Source organism: Rattus norvegicus, chromosome 6 (assembly GCF_036323735.1).
Source record: "Rattus norvegicus strain BN/NHsdMcwi chromosome 6, GRCr8, whole genome shotgun sequence".
Lineage (NCBI taxonomy): Eukaryota > Metazoa > Chordata > Mammalia > Rodentia > Muridae > Rattus > Rattus norvegicus.
Genome location: NC_086024.1, coordinates 32,420,508 through 32,442,054, shown reverse-complemented (window position 1 = coordinate 32,442,054; position 21,547 = coordinate 32,420,508). Strand labels below are relative to the sequence as shown.

Here is a 21,547-nt window from a genome sequence, read left to right as displayed (position 1 = left end):
GTGCTGAGACATTCTGACCCCAGCCCTTGTTCCCTATCTTAACTTACCCTAAAAAAATGACCATTTTAAGCAGACAATAGGAAAATAGGTTATTTCCATAAGTTCACACTAATTTGTTATGGGGATTCTGCCCCAGTTACTTCCTGTAGGCTACATTTTCTTTCCTGAGGCGGATGTATCATTTTGCAAATGCTTGTCATACTTCATACTTCAGCAAACATCTCTTTAAATATTTAAAGCCAACCTTTGATCAGCTGGGCCACCTCTCGTTTGTTCATGAGAGTGCTTCAACGACACAGCAAATCCCTTAACCAGATCATGACCTCTCCCCATTCCTTCCTTCTCCCTGGAAGGCCTCTGGGTGAGGAGACTGGCTAGATCTGGGGCTGCTTGGAAGGGGGCCCGAGAAGCTCCCATTCCATAGTAACTTCTGAAAATCCCATTTAACAGTGACTTCACAAAAATCTCTATCTTTCATCCTTAAGATAAACTGCTCTGGATAAAAACCATCGTTCTCTGGACTTTCTGAGTGCAGAGCCAGCCTAAGTGTACTGCAGAAATCCTGAGGCAACTTGGAATATTGAACTAGGCCCACTGCAAAACCCCAGCAGGGGTCATAGTTAAAAAAATTATTCTATTTTATTTATTGGGGGTGGGGTGGGTTTGAGACAGGGTTTCTCTGTGTATCCCTGGCTGTCCTGGAGCTTCCTCAGTAGACCAGGCTGGCCTTGAACTCACAGAGATCCACCTGCCTCTGCCTCTCAAGTGCTGGGATAAAGGCTTGTGGCACCACCACCTACCTCCCAATGGGGACCATTTCCAGATCAGCTGAGAACCGTTGGGATGGATCCACAGTCTGCAGATGACAGCAAAGTGCCATTCCTTATGGGTCATCGAATCTACTTGTTCCTAGATACTTTTATTTAAGATCTCCAAATTGTCTTTAACTCAGTAACACTTTAAAACATGTTTTACTTATCATGACTCTTTTGGAGGCGAAGGACAGTCTCGCTATGTTGCTCGGGTTGGCCGTGATGTCCTGGATTAAATCTCTGGCTCTTTCCTTGGCCTCCGATACCTGGGACTGACAGAAACCCACCACCCACCTGGACCATTATTATCGTGTTCTAATTCTCAATATTGTTTTAGGCTAGCGGCTCCACTGTTATAAAACTATGCTCACAGCTTTAGCAAAGCAATGTGTGCAATGAATGGGTTTTCTCAGGTGACCAATGAGGCGACTGCACACACTCTTATATGCTGGAGCAGAGGGGAATCAAAAAGTCTGTGAGGAGCCAAACCGTTCCACCCTATGTAAGTACAAGTTTCATAGGTGGGTGTGGTGGCACAGCCTTACAATGCTAGCATTTAGAAGTAGAGGCAGGAGAACCAGGAGTTTGAGTTTATCCTTAGCTATACAGTGAGTTCAAGCCAGCCTTCAAGAATGTCTGTCTTAAAAAAAAAAACAAATAAAAACAAACAAGCAAAACAAAGCAAAACTTCATTAAGCCCAGTGTAGTGGCTCACACCAGTAATCTCAGTACTTGAGAGGCTGACACAGGATGATTACCACGGTGCAAAGCTAACAACTACACAGTGAGTTTCAGACGTGTGTGTGTGTGTGTGTGTGTGTGTGTGTGTGTGTGTGTGTGTATGTGTGTGAAATTATTGCCTTTTGTCAATTTAAAAGATGTCTATATATGTTTCTATTTTTTTTTCAGGACACTACATACATACATACATACACACATATACACACATATATATGTCAGATGTCCTGAAACACACACACACACACACAGACACACAGACACACACACACAGACACACAGACACACAGACACACACACACACACACACACACACACACACACACACACCCCAACCCTTCTAATCCTAGGAAAGATTAAAGTTAAGGTCTCAGAGCTATACCACCTTCGTGGAGGTGGAGACACAGCTGGCAGATATAGGGTAAGAGACAATATTCCTTTAGTTGAACTGGGTAAGCATTACACACCCAAGACAAGTGAACAGTCAGCCAGATGTCGCCCAGTATGCACTTCTGCAGCTTCCTGAAAGAGAGACCAGTGGCTTTGACCTTTATGAACCTGACAGGATGAGTCCAGAGAGAGGCCCCTGAGAGCCACTACACGGTCTGTATCCCTGGGCAGTCTGCCCACAATCTAACCTCTGAGAGGATAAGTGGAGGCTATGGGTTATTAACCTCTCCCCAGAATCCAATAATACTGTTTAAGACGGTGCTTCCCAGGCTGGCTGTAAATCAGAAGACTGTGAATTTTCTTCCTTTGTTTTTTCCTTCAGTAAAGACAGATGGGCCCTAAACCCAGAGGTTCTGGTTCAGCAGGTCAGAGGCAAAGCCTACACATTTTAAAGTGCTTCATGTATGATCACATTGTACTGCTGGGTTTTGCAGTCAATATTTTAGTGGGGCCTACAGTTCCTACATGTATGCAAAACCCAGTTGAGATATGGTTGGCCCCTAAAGCCATGAGGATGTTCCTGAGAGAGAGTGCCTCAATCAACCATGACGACAAGGCTATGAAGGTTGGGTTACGGTTGTGGAGTCAGCCTCTCAGAAATGTCTAAACGTGAGGCAGACTGACAAAGGCAGTGTAGCCCCCACCCCCTCCAAACTGTTTCAAGTTTTTGTTTTTCATGAGAAATCCTTAAAAGAAAACGTCAGGTTACAGCCAGTGCTGGTTAAGGCTCGAGAACTAAGAATCTGCCATCACTGTTATGATTCACCACACACTGCAGGGTTTTCCGCTTCCTTTTTAAAAAAAAAAAAAAGAAAGAAAGAAAGAAAGAAAGAAAGAAAGAAAGAAAGAAAGAAAGAAAGAAAGAAAGAAAGAAAGAAACGTAGGCACTCTAGGAAAACAAATGAGTCCTGGCACATCTGTGAAACCCACAGTGCCTTTCTTCAAGTGTCAGCCTGAGGCTCTGCCTGGTCTGCTGTGCACCAAGGGGTGAAGCTGCCTGGTGTCTGCTGGAGAGGCCCTCTGCAGGGCGTGTGTGCTGCTGGCACAAATGATTGAATGGCTTCTCTTTGTGGAAGAAGGTCTCTGAGAAAAATCAATTCCAAGCCTATCTAGTGGTCTATAAATAAGCTGGGATGGCTGCCCCCACTTTATGCAAAGCACTTGTCTCAGGGTGAGATTAGAGGATTAGGCACTTGTGTTAGGCAGAAGAGGGGCCTGATATTTAGAAGATAGCCATACTTGGCAAAGTAAACTAGGATGAAAGGAACCCTTTCTGAGCTGCCATCACTTTCAAGACAATTCGGTGTCAGGCAGTGGTGACCAGCAGATGCAAACATCCTTATCTGGGCTCATGGCTGAGGAGACCAGGACCTCAGGGTGAAAAGGCTTTGCCTCTTGTTTACAGAGTTTTGAAAGGCCGTGTAAGGTCAATGGGCTATCTCAGAGCATTAAGCGCACTTATTAGAACTCAGCCGCAGTGCGGCCCATCTCAACTCACTGACTCATGCATCTGAATTTCTAAAATTACTTGACCAGTTACGACCAGCGGAGGGCATGTGTAAGATTTAACCGGTTCTCCCACACTGCTCTGGGTTTTTCCTAGACCACTGTCCGTGCTATTCCATTCCACAACATTTAGAGTTGCGATCTCTGAGCCACATGTATGACCTCATGTTAGATTGCTTTGGGGGAGAAGCAGCACATCAAGAGTTGTCAGCAGCAGCCGTGGCAAGCACGCATAACTCTCCACAAACGAGACCCAACTGTCAAGTCTGACACACTGCTTCTGCCAGGCCTCGCTCCGCTCCAGCACGAGCCTCCAAGCCCTGCCCCTTAGAGGAGCTGACATAGTCTTGGGAAGACCTGGCTCTTCGTCCCTGGTCATCGTCTGAGTGTCTGTGGTTTTGGTTCCAGGTCATCTTTCCTTTCATTTTATTCTCTGCTTTCGCTTTTTGTTCATTTCTTTCCTCCAGAACCTTTAATGGTTAAAATTATCAGTGCTTGAGAGATAAAAAGGGCACCCCTCATCCCAGCTGGGCCACTGAAAGACTGCCTTGGGTGGCTCTCTCTCTCAGGCCACAGGAACCAGGGCTGTTGTGAATAATCAATTAGCTAAGATATGCAAAGCACTTAGAATAATGGCCTCCACCCAGTGCAGTCAGTAAGTGTGAACCATTAGTACTACTCTTAACACCATCATACTGTGACCTTTCCAGGCTTGGAGGAGTTTCCTCCTTTTCCTCTTAACATTTTAACTAGTTCTTTTCAGTGCAGTGATGACACTCAGCTGTTTTTCCCTTTAAGGAATATTCTCAAGTTTTGTCAAAAACACCGGCAACACTGGATGTACTCAGACACTTTATCTGTCGTTTGTAAAGCTTTTCCCACAAAAATACCCATCGTTGCTGTGGAGAAACCCCGTAAAGAACAGTTTCCCTCTCTCACTCTGGAGGTACTGGGGACTGTTCCTGGTAGGAAAGCACTCTAAACAGAGCCACAGCTCCTACCCCCTTCCTTGACTCCTGATAGCAGCTAAGTCCTCTGCTTGGGCCTCCCAGGGAGCTGTGCCCCATGGCTTTTAGGGAAGCTATTTTTCTCTTTTTGGAGACTGATTATGATATTCCCACCCGAGAATTCTTGTCTTATATCAACTCTGGAAAAAAATTAACCATTTGTTCTTCACCCTAATGCTGAAGTGTTTAGATTGTAATTATATGGCTGTCTGTACTCTACACTCCATCTCTAATGTATCGGTTCGGATTTTCCAAGTCTATGCCGTGTTTTGGAGATTTTTCTTTTCCTCTTTTGACTGAGGGTCTCATGTAGCCCAGACTACAAACTCCCAGTGTAGGTGAAGCCAACCCTGACTTCAGATTTTCCTGTTTAGGGAATTTTGCATTGTACTAGACATCCCAGGATGGCCTGAAATTCATTACGTAGCTCAGGCTGACCTTGAACTTGCAGCAGGGGTTGCAGCGTAAGCCACCCTGTCTCCGGTTTTGGAAATTTTTCTCACACGCATTTTCCAGGTAACAAATTTTATTTTTACTTGTGTCTGATATTTTATTAATATGCCTGCTGCTTTTAATTTAAAAATTATTATTTTTGATTGTGTGTGTGCATGTGTATTCTGTGTGTGGATTTGTGCACATACATACAGGTGCCTGTGGAGGCCAGAAATGGACACCGGATCCCCTGAGCTGGAGTTGCAGGTGTTGTGAGCTGTCTGATGTGGATGCTGGGACCTGAGCTCCGGCTCTCAGCAGTGCTCCTAACTGTGAGAACTCTTCCAGCTCCCACCCCACCCACCCCACCTTGAGTTCTCAGTATCGGTAACTTATAAAAGTAGTCTGGACGCTGCAGGGATGCCTCAGCAGTGAAGAGCATTGGTTGCTCTGCAAAAGGACCTGGGGTCTAGTTCACAAGATCTACATCTACAACACCGGATCCAGAGGATCCGAACGCTTTCTTCTGGCTTTCTCCCACACTGTCAGAACACGGTCTAAACACAAAGCTATGTGAGGAGAATTCTGAGTGTAAGAAAACTTCAACAAAGCGAGGTAAGAGTCTTAAGAACTCAGTTTCTTCAAAAACACAAAACTGCTCTTAGACTGTGCGTTCGCAGCCCTCCCCAGGTGTGGCGGATAGGCGTGAGTTCAGCGAGATTAGCCATTACAGCTCACTATCATTATTCATGCCTCTATGGAAAAACATGTTTTAGCCACATGTGTGTGCGGCTTGCCTGTCACATGTGGCTTGCCCTCGTGATTGCACACTTTACTCACGTGACTCCTCTTGACCCGCAGAGTATAAACTGCCTGACGGCCTGGGTACAACTGGCTTTTGCATAGAACTTCAGTATTTCTTCTTGTTTATTGGTTCCATTCTCCCAGGTCAATAGTACACAGATGTATATGCAGGAGAAACCCCATATACATAGAACAAAAATAAAGCTTCAGTGTTTTCCCTTCCTGACGGAGCTGCTTCTGCACTGCTGCTGGGAGTCTATTTTATGGATACTCTACCCCGTTCCCTTGGTTTATCCGTCCATCTTGTCACTTAACCTCAGTTCGTTCGTTTGTTTGTTTGTCTGTTTTTTTGAGACGCAGAATTCACTCTGTAGACCAAGGTAGCCCCTGGAACGCACAGAGATCCTCCTGCCTCAGCCTCCCAAGTGCTAGAATTGAGGGGGTGTGCTGTCACGCCTGGACAGGCCTCACTTTTCTCAATTACTAGAGCTTTATAGTAGGCCTTGGTTTTACCAAGGTGACATTTACTAGGGTGACATCGGCCAACTCTGTTCTTTTTCAAGACTGTTTATAGTTTAACAATAAACAGAAGCCCATTGAGCGTGGCACAGAAGCAAATGCCTATAATCCTGGCACTGGGGAGGCAGAGGCAGGAGGAGCCCCCAAAGCTCTAGGCTAGACTAGTCTACACGGAGAGTGAGAGGCCAGCTAGGGTTACACAGTTAGATTCCTAAACCCCAACCCAGCCCAAACCAAGTTTCTGTTGGGCTTCTGACCGGTACTGTCTGTAAGTCAGTTTGAAGATACATCCTTGTGTGAACACCAAGTCTTTCAGGTAATAACATGGCACACCTCTCACTTTACACAGGCTCGCCATCCGTCTCTTACCAGGGTTTTGTAGCTTCCTGTCTTAAATCCTTTCATTTTTGTCATGGGCGTTCGTGTGGGTGGTTCTGGAGACTGAGTTTAGGGCTAGGCAGCCATGCTAGCACTGGGCTGTGCATGGCTCCCCGTGCTCTCCATGCTTACATCTCGTAGCACTGCTGCCTGGCATGCTCTACGAGTGTTTGCACAGGTTCTACAGCGCTCTGCAGAGCAGATCATGCTCCTCTCAAAGACCGGTTTGCTGCTTAGTATTTATGCCTCGTGTTGCTGACGAGGTCTTCTAATGTGACTGCAAATAGAGGTGTTCAAAGTAGACTTGGAGGATGAATAGGGAGGATTCCAGGGTTCAGTCTTCAACGTCCACACTAGCCGGCAGTTTGTAGGTATTGTTCAGGGAGAGGAAGTCTGCCCTGTTTTTATTCCTGGAACATGTAGGAAGTTTTTCCCAAATGGCACTGTTCTCTGTCAAGTGCCGCTTCTGCATCTACTAATATGATCTTACAAACTTCTTTTTTTTTCTTTTCTTTTTTTCGGAGCTGGGAACCGAACCCAGGGCCTTGTGCTTGCTAGGCAAGCGCTCTACCACTGAGCTAAATCCCCAACCCCCTTACAAACTTCTTTAAATTGTTAATTACACTGATTCATTTAATGCACTGCTTGGATAAACCAAACTGATCCGGAGTACTAGCCTTTTTACATTTATTTCTTTTTACCTCCTGTAAACATGACAGATTCAACAGTAAAGCCATCAGGACATGGTGTTTCTTGGTGGGAAATTAATTATGAATTCGATTTCTATAACAACCATTTAACTGATTTTTTTTTTTTTTTTTTGGCTAACTTGTGTGTCAATTTTTTTTGGTGTCTTTCAAGATATATGCATATTGCATCTGGGTTAACCTTTTTGTTTTTCATTTTTGAGACAGGGTTATACTCTGTAACTGTGATTGCCCTGGAATTTGCTTTGCAGACCAGGCTGGCTTCCACCTCACAGAGATCCTGCTTCCTGAGTGCTGGGATTAAAGGCATTCACTAACATACCTGGCTGGGTCATTAAATTTGGGGGGGGATTATTAATTTTATTGAATGTAATATTTCATCTCATACCTTCAATTTCTGTAAAAAACCGGTAGTGATGCCCCTTCTTTTATCCCTGACATTGGTGATTCCCACTGTCTCTCCTTTGTCCTTGTTAGGAGTTTACACTAAATGTATTGATATTTTTAAAGAACTAAATTGTTTGATTTTTCTCTTCTTGATTTGTGTTTCAAAGAGAACATTGCAGATAAAATTAAAGGCTCCTTCATTTTCTTCCTTGCACATACCCTACCTTCTTCTATTCCCCAGCAACCCCCTCGCCTCGGGGTTATAGTTACTATTCAACTATGTGATATGCATATGCAAGTAATGCTACTCTGTGACACTCTCCTGAGGTCCTTCATTCACTTACCATGTTTCCTGCCTCTGCAGCTAGCCGGGCAGCATAGCGGGCTATAAGCCGGTGTTCCTCATCCAGTCGGCTAGGACTGTCCAGGACACTGTCAAGGAGATAAAATTCAACACAGGTGTCTATCAGACATCTCTAATTCTTGTCTATTCCTCAAGGAGAAAGGCTTGTAACCAAGAATGCTAAGAACACCACGTAGAGGCCTGAGTCACAGACATAGTCTTCTGAGACAGGAGGATTTAAGGACACACCGAGGCTGCACACACCATCCCCATGCGCCCACATCAGCAAAGGCACTTTATAGTGCTAGGTCTTGAACTAAAAGAAGACTTAAAAAAATTATGGGATCATGAAAATCAGAAGGCTAAGAAAAAGTATACTAAACACTGGCTGAAAGAAATGGGGAATCCTGGCCAGCGTTGGCCAAGCAAAACTCTTGAGCTCCCAATTCTCCTGCCTTAGTCTTTCCAGGACAGAGATTATAAGTGAGAGCCATTATGTGCTGCTTTACTCATTATTGTAAACATGTAAGGATTCATGCAGATGAGGTACCAGATAAAATGGAACCCAACAAGAGGAGATCAGCTCCACAAATATAGCTGGTTTTATGATTTTTTTATTTTTTTGAGTCAGGCTCTCACTCTGCAGCCCACACTAGTATTGAATGCACAGTAAACCTCCTTGCCTCTGCCTCCCAAGTGCTAGGATTACAGACAGGAGCCACCATGGCCACTAAGAAGCTCTAGGGAGACAGGGACAATGATGACTTGGCCAGTATGTGAGAGGCTAAGTCAAGAGGATCATAAGTTCGAGGTGTGCCTGGATCCCAAGAGTTCAAGGGCAGCTTGGGCAATTTGTTTAAAAATAAAAAGTAAAGTGAGGCCTAGGGATACTGCTCAGAGGCAATGTTGTTGTTTAGTATGTTTGAAGCCCTCAGATTAGTGCCACAGAATAAAACAACAACGATAACAACAACAACAACAACAACAACAACAACAACAACAATTTATTGGTTTCTTATTCGTCTGTCCCAGTTATCTGACAGTTTTAGAATCAGCCAAGAAATTTCTGATCCCCTCAAGGCAGTATGGGGCTTGTTTCCTTAGACTGTAGACCACAGAGGCTCTGAGCCAACGGTCACCAGCCCTTGCTCAGTAAACCTACCATTAAACTCACTGGTGATTCCAGCAACCCGTGCAGTGCTCTGCTGCTGGTTTACATGGGAAGCTTTCTAGGACCCTGCGATGCAACTGCCTTTGCTGATAGAAAGTTGCTTACCCCGACCTAGAAAAACACTTCTGTTCTCAGAGACTGAGAGGCTGGGACAAGTACACAGATGCCATCTGTTGCACAGGGAGGCTCCCTGACAGAGTTTGCAATTATCAATTCCTTTCTCCTTCCCACAGGAGAAGCCCATCAAACCCACCCAGGAGTCTGTAGGATCTGACTGCTTCCCCAAGACTTCAGGGAGAGGGAAATGCCCCTAAATAATGCTGCTGCTCACTCGGACCGGCAAACCTGCTGGGAACAGTACGAAATGCAACAGTTAAGCAGTCCCTTCCGTTCGTGCTTTCATTTTTACTTGTGTGTGGTGTGTGTGTGTGTGCACGCGTGCTGGCAGGTCACAACGGCAGGCCAGTGGAGGTCAGAGGGCAACTTTCAGGACTACTTCTTCCCTTCTACCACCCGGCTTGTCCTGCTCTTCTCCGAGGGCCCTTGCTCGCTGGCCCCGGTCCTTTTCATGTGGACATTTTCCTCAATGGCAACTGCTGAGGACATAAAACCATGTCCACTCCGAGCACGTTCCAGCCTTGGAACTTCCGGCTTCTCAGGGGTGTACGGACTCCTCTGTAGTAACCGGCAGGGATTGTACCTTTCTTCTAAGACTGTCTAATTCCGTGCTGAGGTGAGTGCCAGGCTTGGCCAAGCTCCTTCTCTTGTGGAAGCCAATGCTTTGGCAATTAACTCTGCCAATCATGGCTGGCAGCGGTTCAAATACACCACACAAGCAGAACTTCTCCTGCTGGCAACCCCGGGAACCAGATCTCACCCCCTCCCTCAGAGCAGCCTTGGCTGCGCTCCCGGTGCTGCTGCTCTACCAACTAACCGTGTGCAGTGTTGCAGACGGGCCACATAGGAGGCTATCAGTGCATGCTCATCAGCCAAGAGATTGGGCATGTCCTGGCCATACTGTAACCTGGGAACGATGAAAGCAAGACAGCAAGCGCAACACAAGAATAGAAGAAGAAATGAACATGGATTAAAATCAGCAAACTTAAAAGTAAAACAAACAAGTCATAATAAAGAAAAGGGAAAACCACAATGCATAATGGAATATGGTGTTAGGTCATGGAGATCTGCCTCACTGACACACAGCAGTCTTTTCTCTCTTTGGTTGACGGAAGCCTGTCCTGAAGGGAGAACCCTGTTCACCAGTTCTGCCCAGGTTGGGTGCTCTAACTAGTTTTCAGGAAAAGCCCTCTGGCAGAGGAAAAAAAAAAAAAAAAAGCAAGCACAGTCAATCTATTTATTACTGAGTGACACCCTAATGGTATGCATTTATGGGTTCTTTCTACACTTACTACACACTACCTGCCAGGTAAATATCTCTACTTCTACTGAGATGCAAGTTCTCATAGATCCAGCCCTTGGATGAACTCATTAAAAGTGCATCTAACAGTAAGGCAGAACAGCGAGGCTCTCTCTTACAGGTGTGTGGAAGACCCATAGCCTACGAGCCTAAAAACAACCACAGTAACAACAACCGTTTGCTCTGGAAATGATAAGATTACCATCATCTGGTGACCAAACCTCACGGCCTAGTCATGCTTGTTTAAGGCAGCTTCCCTCTCCCAACTTTATTGTTATTTATTTCTTAAAGATTTATTTATTTACTATGTATAAGTAGACTCTAGCTGTCTTCAGACACACCAGAAGAGGGCATCAGATCCCATTACAGATGGTTGTGAGCCACCATGTGGTTGCTGGGATTTGAACTCAGGACCTCTGGAAGAGCAGTCAGTGCTCTTAAGCCATCTCTTCAGGCCCAACTTCATTTTTTTATAATCACATTCATTGAGAGAGAGAGAGAGAGAGAGAGAGAGAGTGTGTGTGTGTGTGTGTGTGTGTGTGTGTATTTATTGAGACATCTTACTATGTAGCCCTAGAACTCAAGAGATCTACATGCTCCTGCCTCTGGGATTACAGGCATGTGCTATCACACCTGGATTTTTCTAGCATTTATAAAAATATTTTATTTTTATTTTCAACTATACGTAAGTGTATGTGTAGATATGGGTTTGTGCATGTCAGTGTGGTACCTCAGAAGGCCAAAAGAGGGTACTGAACTTCCTAGAGCCAGAGTTACAGGCAGTTGTTGGCTAACCACCATGGGCTAGTTGGTCCACAGCTTCCAGGGGGCTCTTCTGTCTCTGACAGTGCAGCAAGCGTGTTAGGATTACACATATGTACCATTCTCCTACCCAAGATGCGTGTGCAGCAAGTGCTTCTGCCCAGTGAGCTGTCTTCTTGGCCCTGAATTTCTTCTTTTTAAAAGGCTTGAAAGAGAAATGTCCCCTACGGTCTCAGCCATTTGAACACTTGGTGCCCAATTGGTGGTGATGTTTGGTGAGGTTTAGGTGGTGCAGCTGAAGAAAGTGTGTTACCAGGGATAGGCCTCAGGATTAAAAGCCTCCTACCACTTCCATTCTGTTCTCTATGTTCCATGCCTGCATCTGAAAACAGGAGTCCTCAACTTCTCCTGCCTCCATGCCTGCTGCTTGCTGCTCTGTCTCCCTATCACAATGGATTCCTTTTTTTTAAACATTTATTTATTTATTATGTATACATCATATAGCTTTCTGCCTGCATGTATGCCTGCAGGCCAGAAGAGGGCACTAGACCTGATTATAGATGTTTGTGAGCCACTGTGTGGTTGCTGGGAATTGAACTCAGGACCTCTGGAAGAGCAGTCAGTGCTCCTAACCACTGAGCCATCTCTCCAGCCCCGGTTATGGTATTTTAATCACAATAACCGCAAAGTAACTAATACAGTGTACCTGTAGATTTGTGTAGATGTGTGTGGGAGCACACACACCATGGCATGGGGTAAGGTCAGAGGACAACCTGCATGGGTTGGTTCTCTCCTTCCGACATGTGGGTCCCAGAGATGAAACTGAATATCAGGCTTGGTGGCCTGAGCCTTGACCTGCTGAGCCACCTCGAACTCAGAGATCAGCCTCCCTCTGACTCCCAGTGCTAGCGTTAAAGGTGTTCATCACCTTGCCATGCAGGTGCTGAACCCTCAATCATCCCAAATGCCAAGATTACAAGCGTGTGCCAATATATTCTGCCACAATTGCTTCTTTAGACCTAATTTATAACTGATAGCAACTAAACCGGCTTCTATTCTAATGGAGGAGATGAAGAGTAATCATCTTCAAAATTTAATTGTTTTTTGCATGCACACACACACACACACGTGGAGGCACAAGTGTGCCATAGCGTGTATAGAGGTCCGAGGTCAACTCCATGGCTCTGGTTCTCTCCTCTAACCATGCGGGTTCTGAGGATGGAACTCAAGTCCTCAGGCTTGGCAGCAAGCACCCTCACCACTGAGCCCTCTCACCAGCCCGAGAGTGATAATTTTACAATACAGTCTAATAATAATGATGAATACTGTGCAGAAAAACTTAGAATATGAAATGGATGGAAAGGTTTAGATTTTTAGATTTGATGGCGGCATTACCACAGAATTTAAGACAATGATGTCTTTCAACTCCTTAATTTCCATTCAACATGCTAGATATTTAGGGGACTGGCCTCCAATGAAGGCCAAAAGCACCGAGTGACTTCTGATTTACCGGTGGGAAACTATTCACGAGTACTCTCTGCCTCAGAAGCAGTCCTCCCACTTACGAAGGGCCAGCTGCTGGGATCCCAGTGTCCGGTGTCCCCCACTCCGAGGCAGCTCAGACACTCAGCCATGTTCATCTCCCCTCACTCAGCCCACGGGCGTGCTGAAGTGAAGCTGCGAGAGATTTGGGTTTTGTGCCTTTGTTTTTTCCCCCTGCCAGAGTCAGAAGATACTATTAACAAAATGGATGTGAAGGCCTCCGTAACCTGCTGTAGGAGAGGTCACTGTCTCCCGGGTTGAGCTCAATAACGAGCTACCACAGACTGATTTCCAAAGGACTGTTTCTTGGCTAGGATATTCCAGGGTTTAATAAGGGTAGTTTGTCTTCCAAAATGCAACTTATCAGTTTAGCCTCCTTATTCTAAATTCATTAAGTTAAAACGCCTGCCTCAGAAGGCAGAGAGTGAATGTTTTCGGCTCTGGAGCCCAGGGGATTTCTGCTGTAACTGCTCAGTTGCCATTTTAGAGGCAGCAGCCATAGCCAGCATTGCAGCCAAATGGGCATGGCTGTATGGTAATAAAACTTTATTTACAAAACGAGGCTGTTACCTGCAGGGTGCAGTTTGCAGATGATTGGTAGCTGAAATATAGCCTGAGGCTAGCACAGCTCACGCAGTCTGCCTACATCTCTGTAGGGCTTGGGAGTCTTTGTTATATTTTCAAATCTGGGTAAATATGAAGCACTGAGGAAGCACAGAGCAGCACTGACTACCTTGACTCCAAATATGTTCCAGAGTCCTCAGATGAATTTAGATGTCCCCAGGATGCACTGTGACCATGGTGAGAGCCTAAGAGGGTACACTCTTCCACGGTGACACAATCCAGGGACAAGAAGCTCTGAAAGTAGCCTGCTCTATTTCCTGGTAACCCTCTCCAGCCAAGATCAATGGGCGAGATGCTCCAAATCTAGCAGGGCCATTCCAGGGTGCAGCATGCTAGCTTGTGTTGTCCCTGCCAGACAGGCTGCACAAGTCTCAGGTGCTCTTCAGTCTGGTCTAAGTTTGAAGGGACTGTGGGTAAAATCCACCAGACAAGGCCATGCAAAATGGATGAAGGCCAATGCACAAGACTAGAACATAGAGCCCCATGGAGTGCCTGATTAAACCATAGGTCAGAAGGAGAACGAGAGAGCCAATATTAGGAAACAAGGCAGTAATAACAAGTAAATCGCAAGTCAAATGCAGACTGGGGAGGTGGCTCGGAAGGAGAAGGCCCTTGCTGCCAAGCCTAATATACTACAATTTGATCCCTGTGATCCTGGACAGGAAGAGGGGACAAGGCACATGCCTCCTTCTCCCGAATATGTGAAAACATACTACAAATTATTGGTTTTGCGGGGCTTGAGACAAGGTCTCTTTATATATAGTCCTGGCTGCCTTAGAACTCCGTATGTAGACCAGACTGGCCTCAAACCCATAGGGACCCACCGGCTTCTGCCTGGGATTAAAGTGCTGGGGTTAAAGGTGTGCACCTCTACACATACAGCTCCCTCAGTATGCCAACCTCTCTGTAGGGTTCGGGATGGTTTTTTAAAATATTTTAAAATTTGGGTCAATATTAGGCACTAAAGAAGCATAGATAACACTGACCAGTTTGTTAAACTTATGTTAAAACACAATACAAAATTTAAATATATATTATATTTATATACTTAAATACATACATATTATATATATTATATATTATATATATAGGCGAAGAGAAGGGGAGAGGAAGAGAGAGAGGAGGGAGGGAGGGAAGGGGGAGAGAGAGACAGAGAGAGAGAGAGAGAGAGAGATTGACTCACTACATAGCTCTGGTTACCCTGCAACTCACTGTGTAGACCAGGCTGGCCTCAAACTCACAGAGATCCGCCTGCCTCTGCCTCCTGAGTGCTGGGATTAAAGGCTCCCAGCTTCCAATAAATAATTTTTAAAAAGCAGTTACTGGTATATAGATTTAGCTGGTGAATTTAATTACATATAAATTATAACTCAATAAAGATCAAAGCAGTGACTTGGTGGCTGCTCACCACAGCGGGAGGGAGCCAGCACGTGCAGCCCTTCACTGAGATGAGGTGAACAGGTGAGAGGGAAGGTACGTTCAGTTACACACGGAGGGAGCTGAGGCACCAGAAGCAACCCCAGTGCTTCTGGGTGGGACTCAGGAAACGGATGTGGTTGGGGATTGAATTTGGAGTCACTAACAGAAGGCTCAAATCAGAGACCTGAAGAAACGCAGCACACAGAGGATCACGGAGCTAGGAACTTAGAGCCTGGGGAAGGTGGAAAGAGATCAAAACTTAGCTACCCCAGAACCTAGAGTACAGCAAACAATTCAGTTCCTAGGACTTTCAGTAGTTTTCCTTTTTCCTCTTCTAAACACAAGACTGGGAAGGTGAAACGCTATGAAGCACTCCAGGGAAGATGAGGCAGCTGCTGTACCACAGTACTAACAAGCTCAGAGAGCTTCTCAGTGTCCTCACACTCACCAGCAGCAGGGAGAACCAGGCCTCCCCAACAGCAGATCAGAAGCCGGTTCTCTGGCTCCGGAAAGCCCTTGAGTTCAGAGAAATGTTAGTGTTTTAGTCTAGCAGGAGAAATCTGGCCCTGTCAAAGGGGCTGGAGGACATCGTGGGAGAGAAAAAGCAAATGCCCAGGGGCTGGCCGATGACTCAGGTTCAGGTCCTAGCACCCACATGATGTCACAGCTGTCTGGAACGCCAATTCCAGAGAACCTGACACCATCTTCTGGTGTCTGTAGGCACCAGGCATGGATGTGGTTTACATACATGCAAGCAAAACACTCCTATATGTAAAATAAAATGTAAGAATCCGAAACAAAATGAAACAAACAAACAAAAAAAACCCATACAAAATATCCCGAGTAGCCAGTGACTTCAATAGAACGCCTTTCTGGAAACGGGATGGGATGGGGACACACTGAGAGCAGTGGTTCGATCTGGTAGAAGGTAGTAGCTGTGGATCGCCCTTGGTCAAGGTAGATCCCTCTATGGTAAAATGAGCACATTCATCAGTGTGTGGCCAACAGTCATCTCAAATACTGAGACTCCAAGCTCTATAGGGCAAAAATAAATAAATAAATAAAAAATGGCTACAGGTCTCATCCCTGACACTGTAAGCGGCCCTGTGGCCCAATCAAACCTTTTTTCCTATCACAAAAAGAAACACAATGTCAATGTGTCACTGTAGGGGAGATGGTTGGCAGAATGTCCTCATCTGGATTCTCATTCATTCTCATTCATTCTCATTCTCTCTCTCTCTCTCTCTCTCTCTCTCTCTCTCTCTCTCTCTCAAATTTATTTCTACCTTGTGCAGGGACAGTGTATAAGATACATGTGCATGTGTGTGTGTGTGGAGGTCAGAGGAAGATGTCTGGTATCCTGCTCTGTTATTTTCTGCCTTATTCCTTTGAGACAGGGTCTCGTTCAGTTGGTAGCCAGCAAGCCTAAGATCTTCCTGTATCCATGGGAGCCCCCAACAATACTGGAGGTACACACACAACCACATGTGGATCTTTAACAAGGCTGTTGGGGTCGTAACACCCAGGTCCTCATGAATAAAGAGCAAGCGCTATTACATGCCAAGTCACCTCCCCAACCCGGATTTTTCTTAAAGGACCCAAACATTCACAAAGGCAAAAGGAGTTAGAGAAAGACAGCTCTTTGATTCTGGACCCTTACTACAATATAAGGTAATGAGGAGAAAAGATGCTGTCCAGGGATAACCTGTGGAGAAAGACAAACGGATCAAATGACCGGTCTGCACCGGCCAGGCTACAGAGGGACTTCTCAGGGCCCTGTCAGCACCACCCACGTCACTGATGAAGGTGCTCTCACCTCAGTCACTAAGTGACACCTACCTCACTCACACTGACCACGGCAAACACTATCACAAATGAAAATCACAACGAAGCCAAAAAAAAAAAAGTCTTTCTTTTCCTCGTGGACCAGCCACATGCAGCTGTTTTTAAATGCTAATCAATTAAACTGAAATAAAAGTCATCTCCCATGTCATATTAACCATTCTAAGTTGTTAACAGCCAAGCGACTAGTGGCTCCCTGCCGTACAGTGAGCATGAAGACAGGAGGATGGCTAGCGTGGGAATGATGTCATCACAAACCAGAGAAAACTTGCCACTGCAAGGTTCTTTTCAGGATGGCATCACCATCAGACTTGAATTTCAAAAAAAAAAAAAAAATCCTCTGATTGCAAAGAAAGACTAAGCTGGGGTTGAGGTGGGGACAGAAGCTCCCTGAAAAGATAAAAGGGGCCGAGGCTCTGACTGACTGAATATGCTTCACTGGGTAGAGCAAGCTGGAATGTTTTGATAGCTGGCTATTAAAAACGGTGACGCATCCCTGGTCAGGCACGGTGGAAGCCGGATAAGAGGGATTCAGCACCTCTACAGGACCCACCTTTGGTGTGCAAGGTTGATTCCCAGCACAGGCACTTGAGAGCTGCAGCCCAGAGACAGCTCCTCAGGAAGAGACAGAGAAAAGTCAATGAAGGGCTATAGAGCATATGGAAATTGTGGGAAGTGTGTGGGGGTGGGGTGGGGTGGGAATGTAGCAGGTTGCAGAGCACTCACATTGATGTATAAGAAGTCCTGGGTTCATAGCTTAGCACTGAATAAACTAGACGTGGAGGTGCATAGCAATAATCTCAGCACTTGGGTGGTGGAGGCAGGAGAAACAGAAGTTCAAATCATCCTTAGCTATGTGTGGTTTGAGGCCAGCTTGGGCTACATGAGACCATCTCAAGAAAAACCAAACCAACCAACGAGTAAAAAAGAAACCAGAGTTGGGTGAGGAGGGAAGGAGGGAGGTAAGTAGGGAGGCAGGGAAGGAGGCAGGAAGGGAGGGAGAGATTCTGCCTGTATTAGAGAAAGCAAATGCCTGGTAAGAAAGGGAGGAGCAAGGAGGAAGTGTGTGTAGCGTCCACTGGAAGTTTGTTAGATTGAAGTATTTGCATATCCTTTGCTGGTATATGGAAGATTTGGGTATTAAGAACACTAGCGTGTCCCACAAGCACCTCCAACTCAGCATAAACTTGCTGGCTTCTTGCCCAAGTTTTCCTCCTGTGTTTGACCAAAATTACCATAATGAAAGCCAGGAAGGAACCCAGAACATTATCTTTCCTTCTCCTCAGCTGACCAACATACAAAATCTCCAGAGCTTGCCATCCACGCCCACCATCCCATAGCCTCTTGTTTGGATTTAACAATGAACAGTATTCCACACCTGTTCCTTCCACACTGAGAGGCCACAACCTGTTCAGACATGATGTCCGCCTCAGTCCAACCAGAGGAGGACCTGTTACTATGCTGTGAGCTGCAACTTTTCAGATTTATGTTTGCAAGTATCTGTCTGGAACTACTGGAATTGTCTGCTTGCACCAGTGTGAGTTAGAATCAGTAAAAAGTCCACCTTAAATCTTAAATGGAAATGGAATCTAATCCTAGCCCAGAAGAGGCTGAAAACTGGCAGACTGCCAAGGCCCAGGATGGCTTTGGGTACCTGCCAACACTGAGGGCCCTGCAGTTTCTTCTGATAATGTGTTAATTTTTAATTACTATGCTTTTCTGTCTTTCAAAAGAAGACTGAAGAAAAACCATAATTCCTGTGTTGACTTGGAGGGCTTTTCATGAAGAATGTAACCAGCCAGTTGTTTTCTGAAACCCTCACCAGTTCTCGCCTGCCTGCCTTTCTTTCTTTCCTTCCTTCCTTCCTTCCTTCCTTCCTTCCTTCCTTCCTTGTTTGTTTGTTTTATGGTTTTTTTTAAGACAGGGTTTCTCTGTATAGCCCTGGCTGCCCTGGAACTCACTCTGTAGACCAGGCTGGCCTCAAACTCAGAGATCTGCCTGCCTCTGCCTCCTAAGTGCTGGGATTAAAGGCATATTTTAAGGGTTTTTGTTTGTTTGTTTTTTGAGACTGGGTCTCATATAAAGATTGGCCTTGAATTTCCAGCCCTCTGCCCCTGCCTGCTGAGTGCTGGGATAATAGGATTGTAGTGTAGCATCACACTAAATCTAACTGCAGACCTTAAAATGCATCATTTGGAGAAAAAACTTAAAATGCATATTGGAGAGGAGAAGAAAGGGTATATTATTTAGTACACAGGTTAAAGGATTGAAGGGTCACCAAAAGACACTCAGACTGATGTGGACGAATGGATTCACCCTGAATAGCCTAAACCTGGCACTTTCCACAGGAGGCAGAAAGGGCCCAGGAAAGAAAGGTTCGAGGGCACCCAGAGTTGCACAGAGAGTTACCTTATGGGAAAAGGCCTGGTAACAGAAACAAGTCTTGGAAGGTGTGTGGGTGTGTGTGTGTGTGTGTGTGTGTGTGTGTGTGTGTGTGTGTGTGTGTGTGTGTGTGTGTATGCACACGCATACACATGTGCACACACATGAACATAGCTATGTGTATAGTAGCAACCTTTATTGCTTTTCTGTCCCAAGACCTTGTCCTTTCTTGTCAATATGGTCTTATTATTTTTAAAGGAATGCTCCTATCCTTGCTTTGATGACACAAATATCAGGGCCATGGCCCTTGATGGGCAGTGAACATCTAGGCCCCAAGAATCCTTCCTTGGATGTTTCACAAATCACAGGGTAGAAAAGCCTGGGCCCTGGGGGGCTGGGGCTCTGGTATGCACAGGACTATGTTCCAATGGCGTATGTGTGTCTATCTGCCAACAGGAATAGGAAAGTGTTGACAGCCTATGAGAGAAGGAGTAAGTGATAGGTGGTGTCCTCTGCCACGATCAGTGTGTGGCCAGCCCTCCCTCTCTCCTCTGCCTGGGCTTTGTGGAATTGTACCTATTACAGTTAGGGTTAAATGCCTGAAACCTGCTGAGCCTGTGGTGTGACGCCTGTGATCCCAGCACGTGGGAGACAGAGACAGGAGATGTTGAGCTTGGAGGCTAACCTGGACGATAGGGCGGTCAAGGCCAGCAAGGACTACAGTGTGAGCCTGTTTCAACAAACCAAAACAAAACAGTAAGCAGTAAAACCCTTGAAATATAAGAAATGATGGGTGGGGATCAAGCTCAGTGGTAGAGTGCTTGCCTAGCAAGCGCAAGCCCCTTTCTTTGTTGCTGTACAGTCACATGAACTTTCCACAGAACTGTAAGCTCTGAACTGTTCGCAAATAATTAAAGCTAAAAATTTAAAAGACATCTGAGATAAAATACTAACTTCATGTCCCATATCTGTGTGGGTACAAGGTAAGTGAGGATAGGGCAAGAATAGGGCAAACACCAGTTCAATCTGCACTGTGAGCCTTGGGGAAAAGGCAGGCCAGGGAGGAGAGTATGCAGTGAAGAGGGACACCAAACTTCCTGCTGTTGTTTTGTTTTTATCTTTTTAAGTTTTCAAATTTGCAAACTGTTTTAAAATAGTTTAAAACTGTTATTCTAGTGAATACAATGAAAACGAATGGAAAGAAGCTGTTTAGTTGAAGACAAAGTTTCTTTTTAGCTGTAGAAATACCCAGAGATTTTTCCTTTAAAGCTGATTTACTGTGTGTCTGTGTGCACTAAGTGTACATGTGTCTTGTGTGCATTTAAGAGCAAGGGTGCAGAGCTGGAGAAATTGCTTAGTGGTTAGGAGCATTGCCTACTCCTCCAGAGGACCTGGGTTCAATTCCCAGCACCCACCTGGCAGCTCACAACCGTCTGTAACTACAGTTTCGTGGGATCCGTGGCACCAGGCATGCATGTGGTGCACATATTTATGCATGCAGGAAAAATACTTACACACACAAAATAAATAAATCTTTAAAAAAAAAGAGCAAGTGTGTGTGCAAGCTCATATACATGTGTGTGCATCCGTGTGCATGTGTGCTCTTGAGCAGTGGCCAGTGCACCCAGAGTTCTCCATCATGCTCTACCTATCCCTCTGAGACATAGGCTCTTCCCTGAACCTGCAGTTTAGTTTTCTGAGCTAGCCTAGAAGACAGCAAACCCCACTGGTCCTTATGTCTCTACCCTTCAGTATTTGAGGCCTGTAAGGAGGTGCTGGGACCCAAGCTCTGGTCTTCATGATTTTGAAGTAGGCATTCTTAACCACTGAGCTATCTCTCTAGCTGCCCTATTTGGTGATATTACAAAGAGCAAATCCACTGAGGATAAATATCCAGGAATATAATTTCTAGCATCTCACAAAATGGAAAATAGATATTTTCCATTTAAAAAGTCACCTGTATCTTTTCCTTTGGCTAATACAGCATTATTTTCGACAACTCTAGTCAAAACCATTCATATTCGCATTGCCTAGTACAAAAGGTTGATAAGGCTGTAGCTCAGTTGGAAGTGTACCTGCCCGGCATGCGTGAGGCCCTGGCTTTGCTCTCCAGAACCACAAAGCAGGTAGTATAGTGAAGGCACTCAACAGGCAGATCAAGGCCTGGGATACATGAAACTTTACCACAAAAAAGTAAATTGATTAATTAAAAAAGAAAAGACAGAAACTGAATTGCTTAAAATGTTATCCATGCCCCCCCCCCTTTTTAAACCACAGTACACATTTCTAGTGGGATCTTGTCTGT

General features: G+C 45.4%; 1 protein-coding gene across 20 annotated transcripts in view; it reads right to left on the bottom strand.

Annotated features, from left to right (window-relative positions):
* The window catches only part of Dtnb (dystrobrevin, beta), a 196,986-nt gene that overhangs the window by 40,953 nt on the left and 134,486 nt on the right, over window positions 1–21,547 (bottom strand). For 14 of the 20 annotated variants that reach the window (XR_010052110.1, XR_010052106.1, XR_010052109.1 and 11 more), the window contains 2 exons: window positions 10,189–10,278; window positions 8,085–8,172 (listed from right to left, as the gene is read on the bottom strand). Coding sequence is in view for 9 of the 20 variants with exons in the window: in XM_063262066.1 (XP_063118136.1) it covers window positions 8,085–8,172; window positions 10,189–10,278 (178 nt within the window). In the remaining 11 variants the exon portion in view is untranslated. The remainder of the gene's footprint in view (window positions 1–8,084; window positions 8,173–10,188; window positions 10,279–21,547) is intronic. The other 6 variants (XR_010052111.1, XR_010052112.1, XR_010052108.1 and 3 more) reach the window with 1 other exon arrangement.